The following is a 17,690-nucleotide window of genomic DNA, read 5'->3' as shown; positions in this document are numbered from 1 at the left end:
AAAGGAGCGAGAGAGTGAGGATCCCACACGAACTTGGAACGATCGATTGGCTAAAAAGTTTTGAATAAAAAAGGACAGATGCCCTCTTAGGCCTAGGCTATGTAAATCTTTTAAAATGCCAAATCTCCAAGTTGTGTCATACGCTTTCTCCATGTCAAAGAACACCGACACCAAGTGTTCGCATTTTAGGAAAGCATCCCGGATGGATGCTTCCAATCTAATAAGATGGTCCAAAGTGGACCGGTTCCTTCGGAAGCCGCACTGGATGTTGGAGAGAAGGTCATTTGTTTCAAGATACCATATTAAACGAGAATTAACCATTCTCTCCAGGATTTTGCACAGACAGATAGTCAGAGCAATAGGACGATAATTGGTGGTGACTTTTGGATCCTTTCCTGGCTTAGGAAAGGCAAGAACGATTGCCTTTCGCCAGGAGTCGGGAAACTGCCCTTCAGTAAAGATTCTATTATACAGAAGGAGCAGACAATCCATAGATTTTGGTGAAAGATGTTTAATCATTTCATAATGGATGCCATCTGGTCCAACGGCACTTGCTTTGGAAAGAGCGAGGGCTCTTTTCAGTTCCTGAATAGTGAAATCCCCGTTGTAGGGATAAATGCTCTTAGATTTAAAGTTAAGTGCCTGTTTTTCGATTTTATATTTCAGGACCAGGAACTCTGGGGAATACGAAGATGTTGCAGAGATGTTAGAGAATGTTTCCCCAAGAGAATTGGCTATTGCAGCTGGATCTGCAATAGCGCATCCATTATAATCTAGGATTGAAGAAGGGTATATTTTCCCTTCATTTTCCGGATTTTATCCCAGACTACCTTAGTAGTTGGTAGACTGGTTAATAGATTATGTAAAACGGATCCACGATTCCTTTTGACTCTGACGGCGGATATATCGTGCTTTGGCTCGTGTACGTTTAAAGGCTATAAGGTTGGTCGTGGTAGGATATCGGCGGAATATCCCACACGCTTTGTTTTGAGCCTTTTTTGCTGCTGTGCATTGTGAATTCCACCAAGGTTTGGGAAATGGTGGAAACCGGGCAGATGTTTTTGGAACAGCATTCGCAGCTGCTTGGACAATATTTTCTGTGTTGTACTTAACTGCATCATTGATAGGCTCTTGACTGACTGTGCTAAGATCAAAATTTGCCTGATGTTGGAAGGCAGTCCAGTCAGCCTGATCAATCTTCCACCGTGGTAACCTGAAGGGAAGACATTGTCTCCCACTGTGTAACGAGGTTATCACAGGGAAGTGATCACTTCCGTATGGATTCTCCTCCACTTCCCAAGTGAGTGAAGGGAGTAGAGAAGGGGAGCAGATAGAGAGATCAATGGCAGAAAAAGTACGGGTAGGCATGTGGAAGAAGGTATTTGTTCCAGTATTTAGAAGGGAAAGGTCATTGTCATTTAGTATATGCTCTATGACTCGTCCCCTTCCATTGATGTTAAAATCCCCGAGAAGTAAGAAAGGGGGAGGCAACTGCGTTAGAAGATCATCAAGGTCTTCCTGGGAGATGTCAGTCCCAGGTGGCAAATAGATAGAGCAGATGGTTAATAAAAATCCCACCGTAAGGCGAATTGCAACAGCTTCTATGCTAGTTGTAATTAGCAAGGGCTGCACTGGGGTCTGATTACCCACAAGGATAGCCACACCCCCATGTACAGAGCCATCCGCAATTCTATCCTTACGAAAAATTGTGGTGTTATGCATCGTGGGATCGTCATTTGCCTTTAGATATGTCTCCTGCAAGCAAAAGCAAACTGGCTCGTGCTTTTGCAGGAGGGCCTTGATGTCATCAGTATTTTGCCGGAATCCACAACAATTCCATTGTAGGAATTTAGCCATTATTTTGGCTTGGTGGGTCCATCAGGTGGCTTCCGAGGTGCTGAGGGCTTACTTTTATCAGTCCTGGGTTTATCTTTTTTGGGAAAGAATGGGAAAGGAAAGCTACAAAATATAGTTGGAGAACATGGCTTGGGGACACGGAATGAACGAGGCGACAGACTCGTCCAGTTCTGCCAAGAAGAAAAATTTAGCATTGCCAACACTTGGTTCAAACTACCACCTCGTCAACTATACACCTGGACCTCACCACAAGACTCTGACAACAATATCATCAGGAACCAAATTGACTATATCTTAATCAACATCAGATATAAGTCAAGTGTCCTCAAGGCAAAAACTTACCCCGGAGCTGACATATCATCAGACCATAACCCAGTAATAGCAACACTACGTCTCAAATTACGAGCAGTCAAACGCGCAAGCACAACAAAAAGAATCGACCTGGAGAAACTGAAGAACACCGCCAACAGGCGACAAGTACAGCTTCATCTCAACACTACAATCCGATTGATCGAAGCAGTAACAACAGACGTGCAAGCATTCGGGCGTTCACTCAAACAGTGCATCAATGAAACAGCAAAAACCCTGCTAGGACATCAGGCGTCGAAAAAGAAACAACGGTGGATGACCCAGCACATACTAGACCTAATGGATGAAAGGAGAATATTCAAAAGCAACAACAACCGGGAAAAATACAAAGAAATACAACAAAAAATCAAACAGGAAATCCGGAAGGCGAAGGAAAAATGGATGGAAGATCAGTGTGCAGAAATCGAAGACCTAATCAAGAAAAATGACAACTATAACCTGCACAAGAAGCTTAAAGAAGCTGGAAACATCTACAAACCGGCTCCTATCCCAAGTTTATATACGGACAACAATCAACCTATACTAAGCAAACAAGCCAAACTCAACACCTGGAAGAGCTATATATACAATCTGTTCGGCACCAACAGAAAACCGGCAGAAACACAACAACAAACACAGGAAGACAATCTCCACATGTTAACATCTGAAGTGGAACATGCCATCCGAATAACAAAGCCAGGCAAGGCCTGTGGACCTGATCAGATTCATGTGGAACTGCTGAAACAACTAGACTACAGCAACATCCAACAACTAACGAAATGGTTCAATCAAATCTACAACAACAATGACATTCCATCCGAATGGCTCCAATCCATCTTTGTGGCCCTACCAAAAAAGGCTACCAGCCGGAAATGCGAAGACTTCAGGCTGATCAGTCTAATGAGCCAGGTGCTAAAAGTCTTCCTCAAGGTGATTCAGCAAAGGATAAGATGTAAGTGCGAAAGTGCACTAGGAAACACACAGTTCGGATTCTGCAGGGGACTAGGCACCAGAGAAGCAATTTTCTGTTTACAAATATTGCTACAAAGGTGCTATGAACATCAAAAAGACATGTATATATGTTTTATTGACTACGAGAAAGCCTTCGATTCAGTAGACCACGACCGCCTAATTGACTGACTGAGAAAACTTGGGCTTGAAAACAATGATATCAACTTTATTACAACTCTCTACTGGAATCAAACAGCCCGGCTTCGCTATGACAACGACCTGACAGACCCAATTCCAATAAAAAAAAGGCGTCCGGCAAGGCTGTCCATTATCTCCCATTCTTTTTAACATCTATTCGGAAATGATCTTCGACCAAACACTGGCTGACAAGAACATCGGCATAAAAGTTAACGGACACTACATCAATAACTTAAGATATGCCAATGACACAGCACTAATAGCGGATTCAGAACAAGATTTACAGACCATCTTGAACGAAGTGGACATAGAAAGCCAAGCATGGGGGCTACGAATCAACAAAAAGAAAACAAAGGTGATGAAGGTCAGCAGGACTGCAAGCAAAATCACGATCAAACTAAACAACGAAAAATTAGAGCAAATACACTGCTTCAAGTATCTCGGAGTACTCATTGATGACCAGCTAAACCATGAGGCCGAAATCAAAAGCAGAATTGAACAAGCCAGGCAGGCATTCACCAAATGGAGAACCCTCCTCACCGACAGAAGCTTGAACATCATGCTCAAATTACGCACATTGAAATGCTACATCTGGCCAATACTGCTCTACGGTGTAGAAACCTGGACTCTAACATCAGCCACTACAAAAAAGCTCCAGGCCTTCGAAATGTGGCTCTACCGAAGAATGCTGAAAATTCCGTGGACAGCCAAGATAACCAACGCACAGGTCCTGCAGGACATGCACACGGAACGGGACCTGCTCAAAACCATCATCAGCAGGAAATGCAAATACCTAGGTCACATCGCTAGGAACCAACAAAAATATCACCTACTACCACTCATCCTGGAGGGAAAGATCGAAGGAAAGAAACGCCCGGGCAGACCGAAAATGGCATGGCTAGATAACATCAACACCTGGCTTCACATGACAACAGCACAAATTCTACACGCAGCGCTAGACAGAGAACAATATCAAAACAAAGTCACAAACGCCATTCGGCAGCATTAAAGAAGAAGGGAAAGAATGGACGCTGTCCCGTGTCCATTTCTTCCTCCGTAAAGAGTTCCAAGACTGAATCTTCGGGTACCTCCTTCTGCTCGACATCCATGTTTTCATGGGTAGTAGGGGAGACTTCCCCTTTCTTATTCTTTTCTTTCATAATTACCTTTGTTACTTGTTACATTAGGAGGTACTGATATAGGAGTGGCAGCTGATTGGTTTTTCTGTGCAGGTTTTAGAGAACTTAAAAGATAACGTGCGATGGGAGTGAAAGACTCCTTTGGAGGAATGGTCATGTCCATCTGAGTTCCGACGGAACATCTCCCTGCTACCTTCTGGGAGTAGGTAGGTTTGTTGATATTCAGGGATTTGACCGATTTCCTTGCCTCCTGGTACGATATATTTAGCTCTGCCTTCAGCCGTTGAATTTCTTTTTCTTCTTTCCACCTCTGGCATGCTCGTGAGTAGGCCGGGTGTTCGCCTTCACAGTTAATACAGGTGGGTTCTGCGGCTGAACATGCTGTTGTTTCATGGTCCTTTGCACCACATCGAGCGCATGCAAGGACTCCACGGCAGGCCATTTGAGAATGTCCATACTTCTGGCATTTAAAACACCGTAAAGGGTTCGGAACGTATGGACGCACTAAACAGTTGATGAATCCAGCTTTAATCTCGTCAGGAGGTTTAGGAGAGTTAAAAGTCAGGATAACGCTCCTGGTTTTAACAATTTTTCCATCCCTTCGCGCAGTAATTCTCTTGACGGCAGTAACTCCCTGTGGTTTTAATTCAGCGCAGATTTCCTCCTCGGTTACGTCGAGAAGGTCCCACTCCGAAATGACACCTCTCGATGAATTGAGTGTTCTGTGTGATGTCACTGTTATACCATTTTAACCTCCATTCGCCAAATCCGCTCCCTAGGCCGTGGCCTATCCGCGGTAAAATCAGAGAATGGGATTTTTCCTAACTTTTAGAATTCAATTTTGTTAGTATAAATAAATAAATAATAATAACCAAACAAATAATTCCTATCTGGCCACTTAGCCTCATGCAAGGAGAATCAACTTTGATTTTCTATCATTGATCCTAATTGGATGAGTTGACATCCCTGCCACTTAGAGGCGTGCCTCTACTACCCAGCAATCTGAATCTCCTTTTAAATACTTCCGAAACGTACTTATTAAAATAAGTAAATAGTCTTTTATCAGTGAACATGACATGGAGTCTCTCCTTCTCCAGATAGCCAATTGATAGTTCCAATTCCATTCTCAAGTCAACATAATAATTGCATCATCATCATCATCAGCCATTTTCAATCCACTGCAGGATGAAGGCCTCTCCAGCAACTTTCCAGTTCCTTCTGTTTTGAGCACTGGCCATCCATTTACTACTCAAAAACTCATGAATTTCATCTATCCATCTCCGCCTTTGTCTTCCAGGTTTTCTTCTAGCTCCTCTTGGGTACCATTCTGTTATTTTCTTAGTCCATCTGTCATCATGTCTTCGAGCTATGTGTCCTGCCCAAGACCATTTTAGTTCTTTAGTTTTGATAAGAATGTCCTTTACTTGAGTTTGCTGCCTAATCCATGTGTTTCTCTTCTTATCTAACAGTCTGATTCCCAATATAATTCGTTCCATTCTTTGCTGTGTAGTTCTTAGCTTCTCTTCCATTCTTTTGGTGAGTGCCCAAGTTTCACTTCCATAAGTCATGGTGGGGAGTATACATTGGTTCATTATTTTACGTTTCAGACAAACTGGGATATTGCTCTTCAGTATGTGACTATATTTCCTGAATGCTATCCATCCAAAATTTATTCTTCTCTTGACTTCCAGCCATTTATCATTATTACAGCTAATAACTTGTCCCAGATAAGTATATGACTCCACCTTTTCAATTACTGCTCCTTCAATCATTATTTCCCTTTCCGTGGCATACTTGTTCATCATTACTTTTGTTTTAGCCATATTCATCTTTAGTCCAAAATCCTTACTAACTGTGCATAACTGATTAAGATTTTCCTCTAATTCTTTGGGATCGTGGCTTATGACCACAATGTCATCTGCAAATCGTAAATGGTTTAGGTACTCTCCGTTCACATTGACTCCTTTCTGCGACCAGTCTAATCTTCTGAAAGCTTCCTCAAGGGCAGCAGTAAACAGCTTCGGAGATATTGTGTCTCCTTGTCGAACTCCTTTCTCGATTTTAAATTTGCTACTGTCTTTGTCTAGTCTAATAAAGGATGTAGCACTCTCATATATTTTCTTCAAAATCATAATATATGGAGTATCTATGCCTTGTCTTTCCAGTGCCCCAAACATTGCCTTATGCTGTATGGAGTCAAATGCCTTTTCATAATCCACAAATGCCAGGCATAATGGTGTTTCGTATTCATTTGCTTTCTCCATTAGCTGTGACATTACGTGAAGGTGATCCATAGTTGAGAATCCTGTCCTAAAGCCAGCTTGCTCTTTCGGTTGATTCTCATCAAGTATTCTTTCTAATCTGTTAGTAATGACCCTTGTGAACAACTTGTAGATATGGGATAACAAGCTAATTGGTCTATAATTTCCAATTTCTGATTTATCTCCTTTCTTATGCAGCAAAACTATGATTGCATTATTCCACTGCTTAGGCACCACACCTTTTCTAATGCATTTTGTGAAGAGCCTTGCCAGTTTTTGTGTTATGTCTCTTCCTCCCAATTTTAACAACTCTACAGTAACTTCATCTTCCCCCGGGGCTTTCCGATTCTTCATTTTCTTCAATGCATGTTCTACCTCATCAGGAAGAATATCGGGTATGTCGTATGTGTTGCTACTTTGCAATCCATGTTCCCCACTGCTGGTATCATTCCCTCGCTCCTTTTATAATTCTCTATAGTAGTCTTCTGCTATTTGAATTATGCCTTCTCTGCTGTTTATAAGTACACCATCGCTATTCTTCAGTTTCAGTATCATTTGTCTTTCTGTATTACTGCTCATGGCTGCTGATTTAAATCCTTTGTTTTCCCTTAATGCTTGTTCTACTTTTCTTGTGTTAAATCTTCTTATGTCCTCTCTGAGTCTCTTTCTAATGGCTTTGCATACCTCAGTATACTCAATTTTCTCCCTGTCAGTGTTTTTCTTGCTCTTCATTTGTCGTCTTTGGTTCATCATGACAAGTGTTTCTTGACTAATTTTTTCTTCTTTGGATTTCTGTTTCCCTATAGGTTTCTTGGGCTTTATCACTTTCAGAAAGTTGTAATATTCCTCGTCGATATCTATTCCTCGTCGATATCGGGCTTAATGTCCAAGTTTGCAGACGATACAAAGGTTGGCAGGGTTGTCAAGGACACTACTGACACTATGCTGCTGCAACAGGATCTGGAAAGGTTGAGCAGATGGGCTGAGAGGTGGCAAATGAAGTTTAACATTGACAAATGTAAAGTACTACACCGCAGAGCAACGTATCAACTCTGTGGTACTAAACTGACAGTGGTAGAGAATGAAATGGACTTGGGGGTGGTTGTGCAGGCAGATATGAAATTCTCTGAGCAGTGCAGACGGGCTGCAAGAGTAGCTCATGGAGTATTTGTCAATGATATACAGGAATTTTTTCCAGCAGGGATAAGGAGGTGATTATTCCATTGTATAAGGCGATGGTCAGGCCACACCTAGAGTACTGTATACAGGTCTGGAGGCCTCATTTCAAGAAGGATGTAGAGCTGCTGGAACGAGTACAGAGAAGGGCAACAAGATTAGTGAATGGAACAAAGGGGTGCTCTTACGAAGAAAGGCTTAAGTTTTGCAAATTACAGTGTCTGGAGACTAGGCACCAGCGAGGTGATCTGATAGAGGTGTATAAAGCCTTGAATGGTTTAAGCATGCTCAATGCTGATGGGATTCTTCCTCTAGCTCAGAAAAATCACCTGAGAGGGCATAAATTCAAATTGAGGAAAGACAGATGTAGGATAGACGTGCGGAAATTTGCCTTTAGCCAGCGGGTGGTAGGTTGGTGGAACAGACTTCCATCCCTTGTGGTGGAGGTTGATAGCCTAAATAAGTTTAAGGCTCAGCTGGACAGGTATTTTGAACGAACAGAGGGGTGAAGTGGAAGTGGTTTTTTTTTTTTTTTTTTTTTTGGCTGATGCTGCATAAGCTTGCTTTCTTGCATCAAATGCCTCTACTAATGCTAAAGTTTCAAGTTTCATATTTTTATACATCTCACACAAATCTAAATCTCCGTTTCTTCTTACAGCCTGGAACTTTCTTCTTAAACAAAATGTTTCTCTCCTTTTTTCAGATAATTCAGTACTCCACCAGAATACTGGCCTATTATCCTTATACCTTTTCTTCATACTACAAGAACATGCATCTATTAAAATAACAGTTAATTGTTTAACATAATCATTTGATGTCAGGCCTACCCAGTTTATTTCATTGATACTACTCAAAAACACCTGCTCAAACTTTGGCCACTTTGCAGTTTTATCCATAAATCTATCAATATCATTCAGTATTCTTACTGAATCTTTTATAACACAGGAAAAAGAGATGCTATTATGATCACTAGTGGTATGATGTTCTATCACTTTCCAATTTCTAATACTATCCACAATAGAGGTAGTTGCCAAAGTTAAATCAATACATGACTGACCATGTACCGTGGAATAAGTAGGAGCATGTCCGGTCACATTTAACACCTCTACACCTGAGGCAGCAATGAATTCCTCCAGCATCACTCCTCTTTCATCGGATACATCACTACCCCACAATGGAGAACAAGCATTAGAGTCCAAGGCAACCACCACATTACAAGAGCCAACTAATTCATATAATTTATCTAAATACTTTATATGTTGTTCCATTCCCTCTGATGGCTGACAATATATTGTAACAACATACAACTTACCACATTTCCCTATAATTTCACAACAAACATGTTTTTCATCACACAAGGATAACACTTGTGTTACAACCACTTCAGGATCTCTAATTATTATAGCCGTCATTGGATTATCACCTTTAGAAACAACTCTATATCTAATAGGATAACCTGCTACTTTACCTTTAATTACATATGGCTCCTGCAAGAGGGCTACCGAGAAATCTTCACATTCCATTATATGATTTATTTGCAATGCAACTGCCTTAGCCCTTTGTGCATTTAATTGCAAAATTTTAATATATTTATCCATAATTAATTTTTCTTTTATGAATATCTAAGGCCCTTTGATACTCAATACACTTTTTATCCACGGCAGCATGAGCAGTATCTTCATTTTTCCCTTTACAATTACAACACTCTGGCTGTTTCCCTCTATTTGGACAATCTTTAAACAAATGTTCTTTAGAACAGTGACCACACACCGCATCTCTCTCCGACAATACTTTGCAACATGGCCAAAAGCAAGACATTTATAACATTGAGTAAATCTCCTTAAATTTGTAAGCCATCCATCTCACAAATAATCTTACTCTATCCTTAACACTATTCCATAATATAGGAGATAACTGTAAAATCCAATTATTCAACTGCGTATTCTTATTCCTATTAACAGTTAAAATCTCAATGTTTTCATTAAATTTCTTTTCACTTATATCACAATCTTTGAAATTTTTCACCTACAGTTGCTGCAACAATTCTTCTTTTTCTACATCCTTTTCCACATCAAATAATACAATCCTTGGATACACAGGTTTAGGCACAATATACTTTAATCCCAAATCCTGAATTTTGGAACACGATTTTAATTTTATCAAATCATCATTTGTCTCAGCTTCTACCAGTACTCCCCTATCTCTTATTGGTTTTAAATTCCGAACTTTAAGATTTGATAACATCGGCCTTATTTCTTTTAAAATATCCACTTTAACATCTTCACTCGTTTTATGTTTATCTGTTATTGCTTTTATGATCATAACCTTTGACACCGTATCTTCAAGTTTATTTTTCACAATAGTAGAATAACTTTGTTTTTCCTGCTTTCTTTTTACTTTCTCCTTCAGTAGAACATTTTCAAGATACACTTCTTGCGCCTTTTGTTCCAGTTTATCCCATTTTTCCAGTATAATTCTTATCACTGCAATAGGAACTTTACTTTGCTCATTCCATAAAAACGAGCTTAATTCACTCCTTATTTCTCTAACATAATCAAAACCTTCCATACTCGGCCGTTCACTTACACTGTTCTTTCGTTTTCTCTTCTTATGTTTTTCACCATCACTTAATTCTTGTTTATCTTCCACTTTTTTAGACTTTTTACTTTTACTTCCTTTTTGCAAAGATTGGGAAGTACCTGGTAATGATGTTGATCTTGTCTTTACTGGTGTTCTCTGTAAAGTTTTTCCAATGAAAATATCCTGTTCCACTAGTTCCTGGGCTGAAGAAAAAATTTCCTTTGTCAAGTCTTGTCGTTCACCTTCAGTAATAACTTTCACAACTGGTTGCACTTCTTGATCATCCATCCTTATCAAATCCTCCTCACTTGAAGATGAGGAAGACAGTGTATAATATAAAACTCCTTATTTACAATTAAAAACTGAAATCTAACAACAGAAGTCAGTAACTATTTACAAATATACAATCAATGTAAGCAAACAAGGAGCCACAATCCAATTGTCAAAATGGAATATTAAAATTGCATTTAGAAAATCTATTCAATAAATGCGTCTAAAACACTTTGCCCAAGTTTAACGGACAAAGGTCCCAGAGGATCGACTCACAAATTTGTGCCAAAAAGGCAAACTGTGCCAAAGGGCACGGAAATGCTCACAATTTAAACCAAGAGCACGGAAATGCTCTAACACACCTCAAGAGGAGAAAAATTTAAACACCCCCCTCTTGAGAAAATTAACGAGACCTTCGCCCCCTTTGATCTGTCTGGCTCAACTTCGCCAGGTAGGGGTATCACCCGTACCTGCCCGCCCCGGACCACGAGGAGGTGTGAGCCTTAGATGCTTAGCTTTATTTGCCTAGAATGCAATCAATAACTTATGTCTGGCACAAGGTAAATGGCACAATATCAGCAAAAATAAAACATTGCCCAGCGTCGCCTCCGGGGCGTGTCACTGTTATAGGGATTCCTCCGATTGATGTTACTCGGAGTAGATGTTCAGACTGCCTGTCATTTTTTGTTTCAATCAAGAGGTCCCCAGAACGGAGCCTCTTAACTGACTTGGGTGAACCTGCTAACTCATCCAACCCTTTTTGTATAAAAAAGGGTGACATTTTACCAATCGGTGTTTCATTCGTGGAGTGCATAATTAAGAACCTTGGGACAGGCCCTGATGGTAGTTCGGTTCGCTGCCTCTTTGTAGCAATAATGCTATCTGCCTCTCTGTCTCTGTTTTCAGATAGGGATCGGGTTGGGGCCCCTGAAGAAATATATTTATCAGGATTCATGAAGTTTTGAAGTGGTTCAGTGCCCGGGCACCCCACCCACCACGGAGCCCAAAGGGACACCCACTACCCGGCATGCAATAAATGCGCTCGGGAGTGGGACGCCAGGGCTACCCAGACACTATACCCGCACCGCCGCCAGCCTGAATCCTGTCCCTCGGACCATGATGTTGTTGTTGTTATTTGGTTTTTAGGAGCATTAGCAACTAAGGCCATATTGCTCCGGGATATGCGGTGGTCATTCCCTGACCTTTCCGCGTCCTTCGTATTTGGTGGTGACGGGCTCGAACCCCGGTCTAATCAAGAAGCGTGTGCTACGCACTGCTGCTCCTTCTCACCTGGATACGGAGGCGCCTCTCGGACCATGAGGGTAGGGGCGTGGCATTGACACGGTTGACCCTCGCAGGCGAGCCTACTAGCCGATTGATCCTAGCCAGGCCTTCCAGGACCACCCGTCTTGTCGAAGCAGGGGCCAAAGTGGTGTGTTGAAGCTGAGCCCCTCAACCACCAGGATCCCCCTTTCCGAATTTCCACGGGTCGCAGCGCACGGCAAACACGCCAGATTCCATTGATGTAAGCCTGGAACCTGGGCTGTGGGCATTGGATCCCAATGATGCTAGTCTGGAAGTCCAGCAGTGTCACTGGGAGGTCCCCTCACCACGTACAGGTGCGTGGTGAGGGGACCACGCACCTGTATCAATACTATGGGCGAGTAAATTTTTTTGTGGCTAGTATATATTTAAATTGTATTTCTATAAGAAACAAAGACATTCATTCTTCTGACATCGTAAAATCTCGTTAATACAAACTCAGTTTATACAAAGTACTCATATGAAACGCATACCATTCCCATGTGAAAGGATAGGATAAATATATATTTGTTTATTAAAAAATTTGGTTAATATGTATTACAAAGTTTGTTTTCATCCTGTGAGAAATAAATATTGTTATTTTGTATGTTTAATACAAACCTTGGCACAGCTGTCTGATTATTGCCTCTGGCCATCCTGTTCCCTGCTTCCCAAAGGATGGCACTGACTTGTTAGAATTTACTTTTGTGTAAACAAAACCAGTTTATGGTAGCTACAACATAAGTGCACTCTGAAAAACATTATTATGAAGGATGAGCTGCTAAATTAACAAAAGAATAAAAACAGTTTTTCTAAGTTGTTTTCATACACTCCCTCACTCTCCACAGAATTAAGGCCATTACAATTGTTATGCCAGTTCAAACAGTCTTTTGCTACAATATAATCTACTTTTTGTGTCATTTTAACTGAGCTACTGTCTTTTTTAAGAACTTGTCTTTAAATTAATTTTAAGTTTGTTTATATTAAATCTCATCTAGCTGTGCTATGGCAACAAAATGTAATTGGACATTAGTAAACTGAATTAAGCCTGATAATTAAACTGAAAATTATACAAGAGGCTGATAGGATTCAACGAAGTAAAACGGATATTGCAAAGGAAAACAACATCCCTTTACCTACTTTATCTATAATACTGAAAAAATCAAAAAAATCAAAAAAAAAACAAAACTTCTTGAAGTGCATGACACTGGAGAAGTGATAAAAAGCAGGAAACGAATTCGTAATGCAAAACACAAGGAACTTGGAACAAACTTTCCGAGTGGTAACAATGCGTGCATCTAATTTGCCAATACCAGGTCCGATTTTGCAGGAAAAGGCAAAATATCTAGCTCAGCAACATGGAATTAGCAACTTCAAATGCAGCAGCGTCTGGCTCCAAAGATTTAAAAGCAGGAATAACTTCGTTTCGAGAACCTGTTTGCAGCAAGTCTGAATTAGTTGATAAAGAAAAGGCTACAGACTGATTGTGTTCTGTATGGCCCATTCTGGAAAAATATGAGGCAAAGGATATTTTTAATCTTGACAAGACAGGTTTATTTTATAATCTACTGCCAAACAAAACATTTGCTCTTCGAGTAGTCTTGCCATGGTGGAAAATTAAGTAAAACAAAGACACTGTTCTGTTATGCTGCAATTCAGATGGCAGTACAAAACTAAGCCCACTTGTGATTGGTAAGTTTTCCAAGCCAAGATGTCTTAAAGAAGTTAACCAACTTCCCTGTGACTATGAGGCCAATAGAAGTGCTTAGGTGCCTCCGTAGCTAGGTGGGCAGGAGCAGCAGTGCGTAGCACACGCTTCTTAGCTTACAGTCAAAATTTTCAGTCTTGGTTATCAAAGTGGAGGGAAGAATGACTTAAAAAAAAAAGGAACATTTTGATGATTCTAGATCACTGTACAGCTTGTTATTTTGTTATTTGGGTTTTAGGAGCATTAGCAACTAAGGCCATATTGCTCCGGGATATGCGGTGGTCATTCCCTGACCTTTCCGCATCCTCCGTATTTGGTGGTGACGGGCTCGAACCCCAATCTAATCAAGATCACTGTACAGCATATTCTGTTGAGACACTTAAGTTGACAAATATACAGCTGTTGTTTTTACCTCCCAATACCACTAGTTCAATGCAGCCACTAGATCAAGGCATTATTTAACTTCAAGAGAGCATATAGAGCTCTCCTGATAAGGTACTTGATCCACAACATAGAAAGAAGGAACAATTTGAATGAACAATAACACCAAATTAGAATGTCTTGGATGCTATCAGTAATCCTGTTATTGCTTGGGACAGTTGTTTGTTATTTGGTTTTTAGGAGCATTAGCAACTAAGGCCATATTGCTCCGGGATATGCGGTGGTCATTCCCTGACCTTTCCGCATCCTCTGTATTTGGTGCTGACAGACTCGAACCCCGGTCTAATCAAGAAGTGTGTGCTACGCACTGCTGCTGCTCCTTCCCACCTGGCTTGGGAAAGTATCGCATCAAGTGTAATAATAAACTGCTTCAGAAAGAATGGCTTTGGAGAGAATATCATTGAAAAACATGGTCCAGCAGATGAATGTGACAGCAACATTGAGGAATGGGGAATTTGAAGGAGCATATTGATTTTGCTGACGAATTTGAAGAGTTTATGAAGGTGATGGAGTTGCTACCACATCAATGCCAGCACTGAAACAGCTGCTGAGCACCAAGCAAAACAATAACTGTTTTGTTACCAGTAACAGCAAAAGTGAAGCACCCACACTTCCATCTAAAAAAATATGCCCAAAATGCATTCAGTATAATAGAGAATGTGTTGGCCTGCAGTAACGTTGATAAAGAAACAGCTATTGCATTTGATAATGTCTGTGCTGTAGTTAAAAATGCATATAGGACAAAAACTGTGCAAAAAAGCATTGGATTCTTTCTTTAAATTATATTAATTTATTAAAAAGTTAATGGTTTATGTCTTCTTTTATATTAAGATTGTAATTCTTTTTACTGTGACACTAAAATATTGTAATATTTTCATTTCCTTTAATTGCTTTTCTCTTAGTTTAGCTTAGAAATAAAATAAAATCTTTAAAAAATGTGTTATTTCTATTACTGTATTGTTATACAAGGCTTTTGTTTTTATTATTTATTCTCGATATTATTCTTAAATATATATCACAGTACATACCAAAAAAAAAAAAAAAAAAAAAAAAAAAAAAAAACAATAAAATTTAGACTTTTCAGGGACCTCGTTATTACAAAACGTGAAAATTCAGGTCCCTTGAACTTTGTATTAATGAGAATCAACTGTATGTTTATCTGTTTATTGTATATATGAATTCCACATTCATCTTTTGTGTAAACCAGTTTGCTTTTTTATTATTATTTTTTTATAGCTTTTACATACAGAAGTAATGTGCGTTTTACCACTATTTAATTTTACTATTTAATTTTCATCAATTTAAGGCTGATCTTTAATCTAGACAGTAAAAGATTGTCTTTTCATGAGCACTATAATAAGACAAAAATCTTTTCATGCAGATGGTTTATAAGGGATGTGTCAAGGGGATACCCAGTGTTAAGCCATTTATTATTATTAAATGACTATTTCTTGAATTATTTTTGTACAAGGCTCTACTAAAGTTGTAATAAAAACCTTTTCACAATAAGAAATGTTAAAATTCTTTTGTGTAAACCAGTTTTTTTTATTAATATTTTTTTATAGCTTTTACATACAGAAGTAATGTGTGTTTTACCACTATTTAATTTTCACAGCTAAGCTTATTACTCAAATTTCACAGTTTATCTATACTTTTTTGCATCGTATCACTGGGTTGTAAGGTCCCATACTATTGGTGTATATTTAACTACTTTTAAACATATCCAGATGACTATTTCAAGAAAAATAATCCCTAAAACAAACATTTAGGTTATGGCATGCATTATAAATAAGTAATAATACACTTCTTTACGGGAAGGACTGTTTATTAGTAAAGACTGATAATTCATGGTGAATTCATAATGAGGTTTTTTTTTTTTTTTTTAAGTAGTATATAGAAATGATACATTGGTACTACTTGCAACTCCGTATGTCAAAATTATTACATATTTCAATGCATTCCTTAAGTTATACAGGTAAGATGTATTAAGAATTAATCATTTATGTTATTAATGCTTTTCAAATCATGACTTATAATTATCAATACACAAAGAGACTCACCATTTCCTCCCTGATTGAGTAATCAGCTGTCTCCAAATAAGCCAACATTTCTCCAACAATCTCTTCAGCATTACTCTTGTCACACATGGCATATAGCAGATCTACAGCTCTTTGCCGTACACTGACATCTCTTTCTGTCTGTATACAGAAATATATACATCAGGTTTACTTCTTGATATTCCAAGCTTTATTTTATGAGTGTAAGATATTAATCTTCCCACATCTGAAATTCATTTTGAAAAAAAAAAACCTATTTATCTGTTAAACAGCTTAACAGAATGGAGTGAAACTTATTCCAGATCATTAAAAGTATTAAAAGACAATTTCCCCAATATTATGTAGAATTTTCAGGACGCTGGTATACAATTAAATGCAGAACTACATAAATATGCAAGTCTGCACTGTGAATATAACTGTACTAGTTAAATAATTTAGAACAAACTAATATTAATAGTTTGATTTTTGTCCTGTAATGTACTTTTTGGTTATCGGTTATCCTGCATGCTATTAAATCAAAAAATTTACTGGAATGAATTTTTTAAAATTATCCGAAAGCCAAATAAGAAAATCTATTTTGTAACCTAACTTCGATGACTCAAACTTTCCCTTCATCATAACAAGTAAATTTCTGAAGGAAGCAACTCAAATGGGGTAGGGTGATACTTAAATGTTCCAAGGATGGGATACCTGATTTAGGCCACATCATCTAAATTGCGTAATAAAGTTAACTAAAGCTAGATGGAACAAATGAAACTAGAAAGATGGACAAAGATTATGGTAGACACTACAATGACCTCCATCAAGACCACATAGATAAAACTGCTTCCAATGCATGGCTCACGAGAGAAATGCTCTTCCCAAAGACTGAAAAATTCATGACTGCCATCCAAGACCAGGTAATCAATACCAGGAGCTATAGAAACTACATCGCCAAGGAACCAGAAGTGAGAGATGATGCCACTTGGCCTCAGAAATGATCTAATACATCACTGCAGGATGATGGAGCCAGCAAGGAAATACCAGTTGATCAAAGAAAGTGTACCATTTTACATGTATGAACCCCAGGCCATACTAGAGACCCCCAACCCACAAGCTGTACTGGAACCGCACCATAATAATGGGCAAGACAATTGCAAACAGACCGGACGACCCTCGTCAACAAAAATGAAAAGGCTACCTATCTAACTGCCATAGTGGTGCCCAACGTGGGCAATCTCTATAAAAGCCATGAGGAAAAGAGCAGGAAATACAGACCTAAGTAATGACCATCCCAATCATCGGGATGGTCATACTCCCAGTACAAAAGACTCCAGAATGTTGCAATCCTGTACACCTGTAGGATAGTCTGAGTTCCTTAACCAACGGTAATAACCGCTGGACATAACCACCCCATGCACTT

The 17,690-nt window shown here is 39.3% G+C and overlaps 1 protein-coding gene across 2 annotated transcripts in view; it reads right to left on the bottom strand.

Annotated features, from left to right (window-relative positions):
• Positions 1-17,690, bottom strand: part of LOC150077411 (AP-2 complex subunit alpha-like) — a 588,904-nt gene that overhangs the window by 294,402 nt on the left and 276,812 nt on the right. For both annotated transcript variants that reach the window (XM_090386478.1, XM_090386479.1), the window contains exon 12: positions 16,292-16,429. In XM_090386478.1, coding sequence (XP_090242604.1) covers positions 16,292-16,429 — 138 coding nt within the window. The remainder of the gene's footprint in view (positions 1-16,291; positions 16,430-17,690) is intronic.

Source organism: Mastigoproctus giganteus, chromosome 12, assembly GCF_048544385.1.
Source record: "Mastigoproctus giganteus isolate SK-2022 chromosome 12, ASM4854438v1, whole genome shotgun sequence".
NCBI lineage: Eukaryota > Metazoa > Arthropoda > Arachnida > Uropygi > Thelyphonidae > Mastigoproctus > Mastigoproctus giganteus.
The sequence above is the reverse complement of the archived record's forward strand: the minus strand, read 5'-3'. Positions and strand labels throughout refer to the sequence as shown.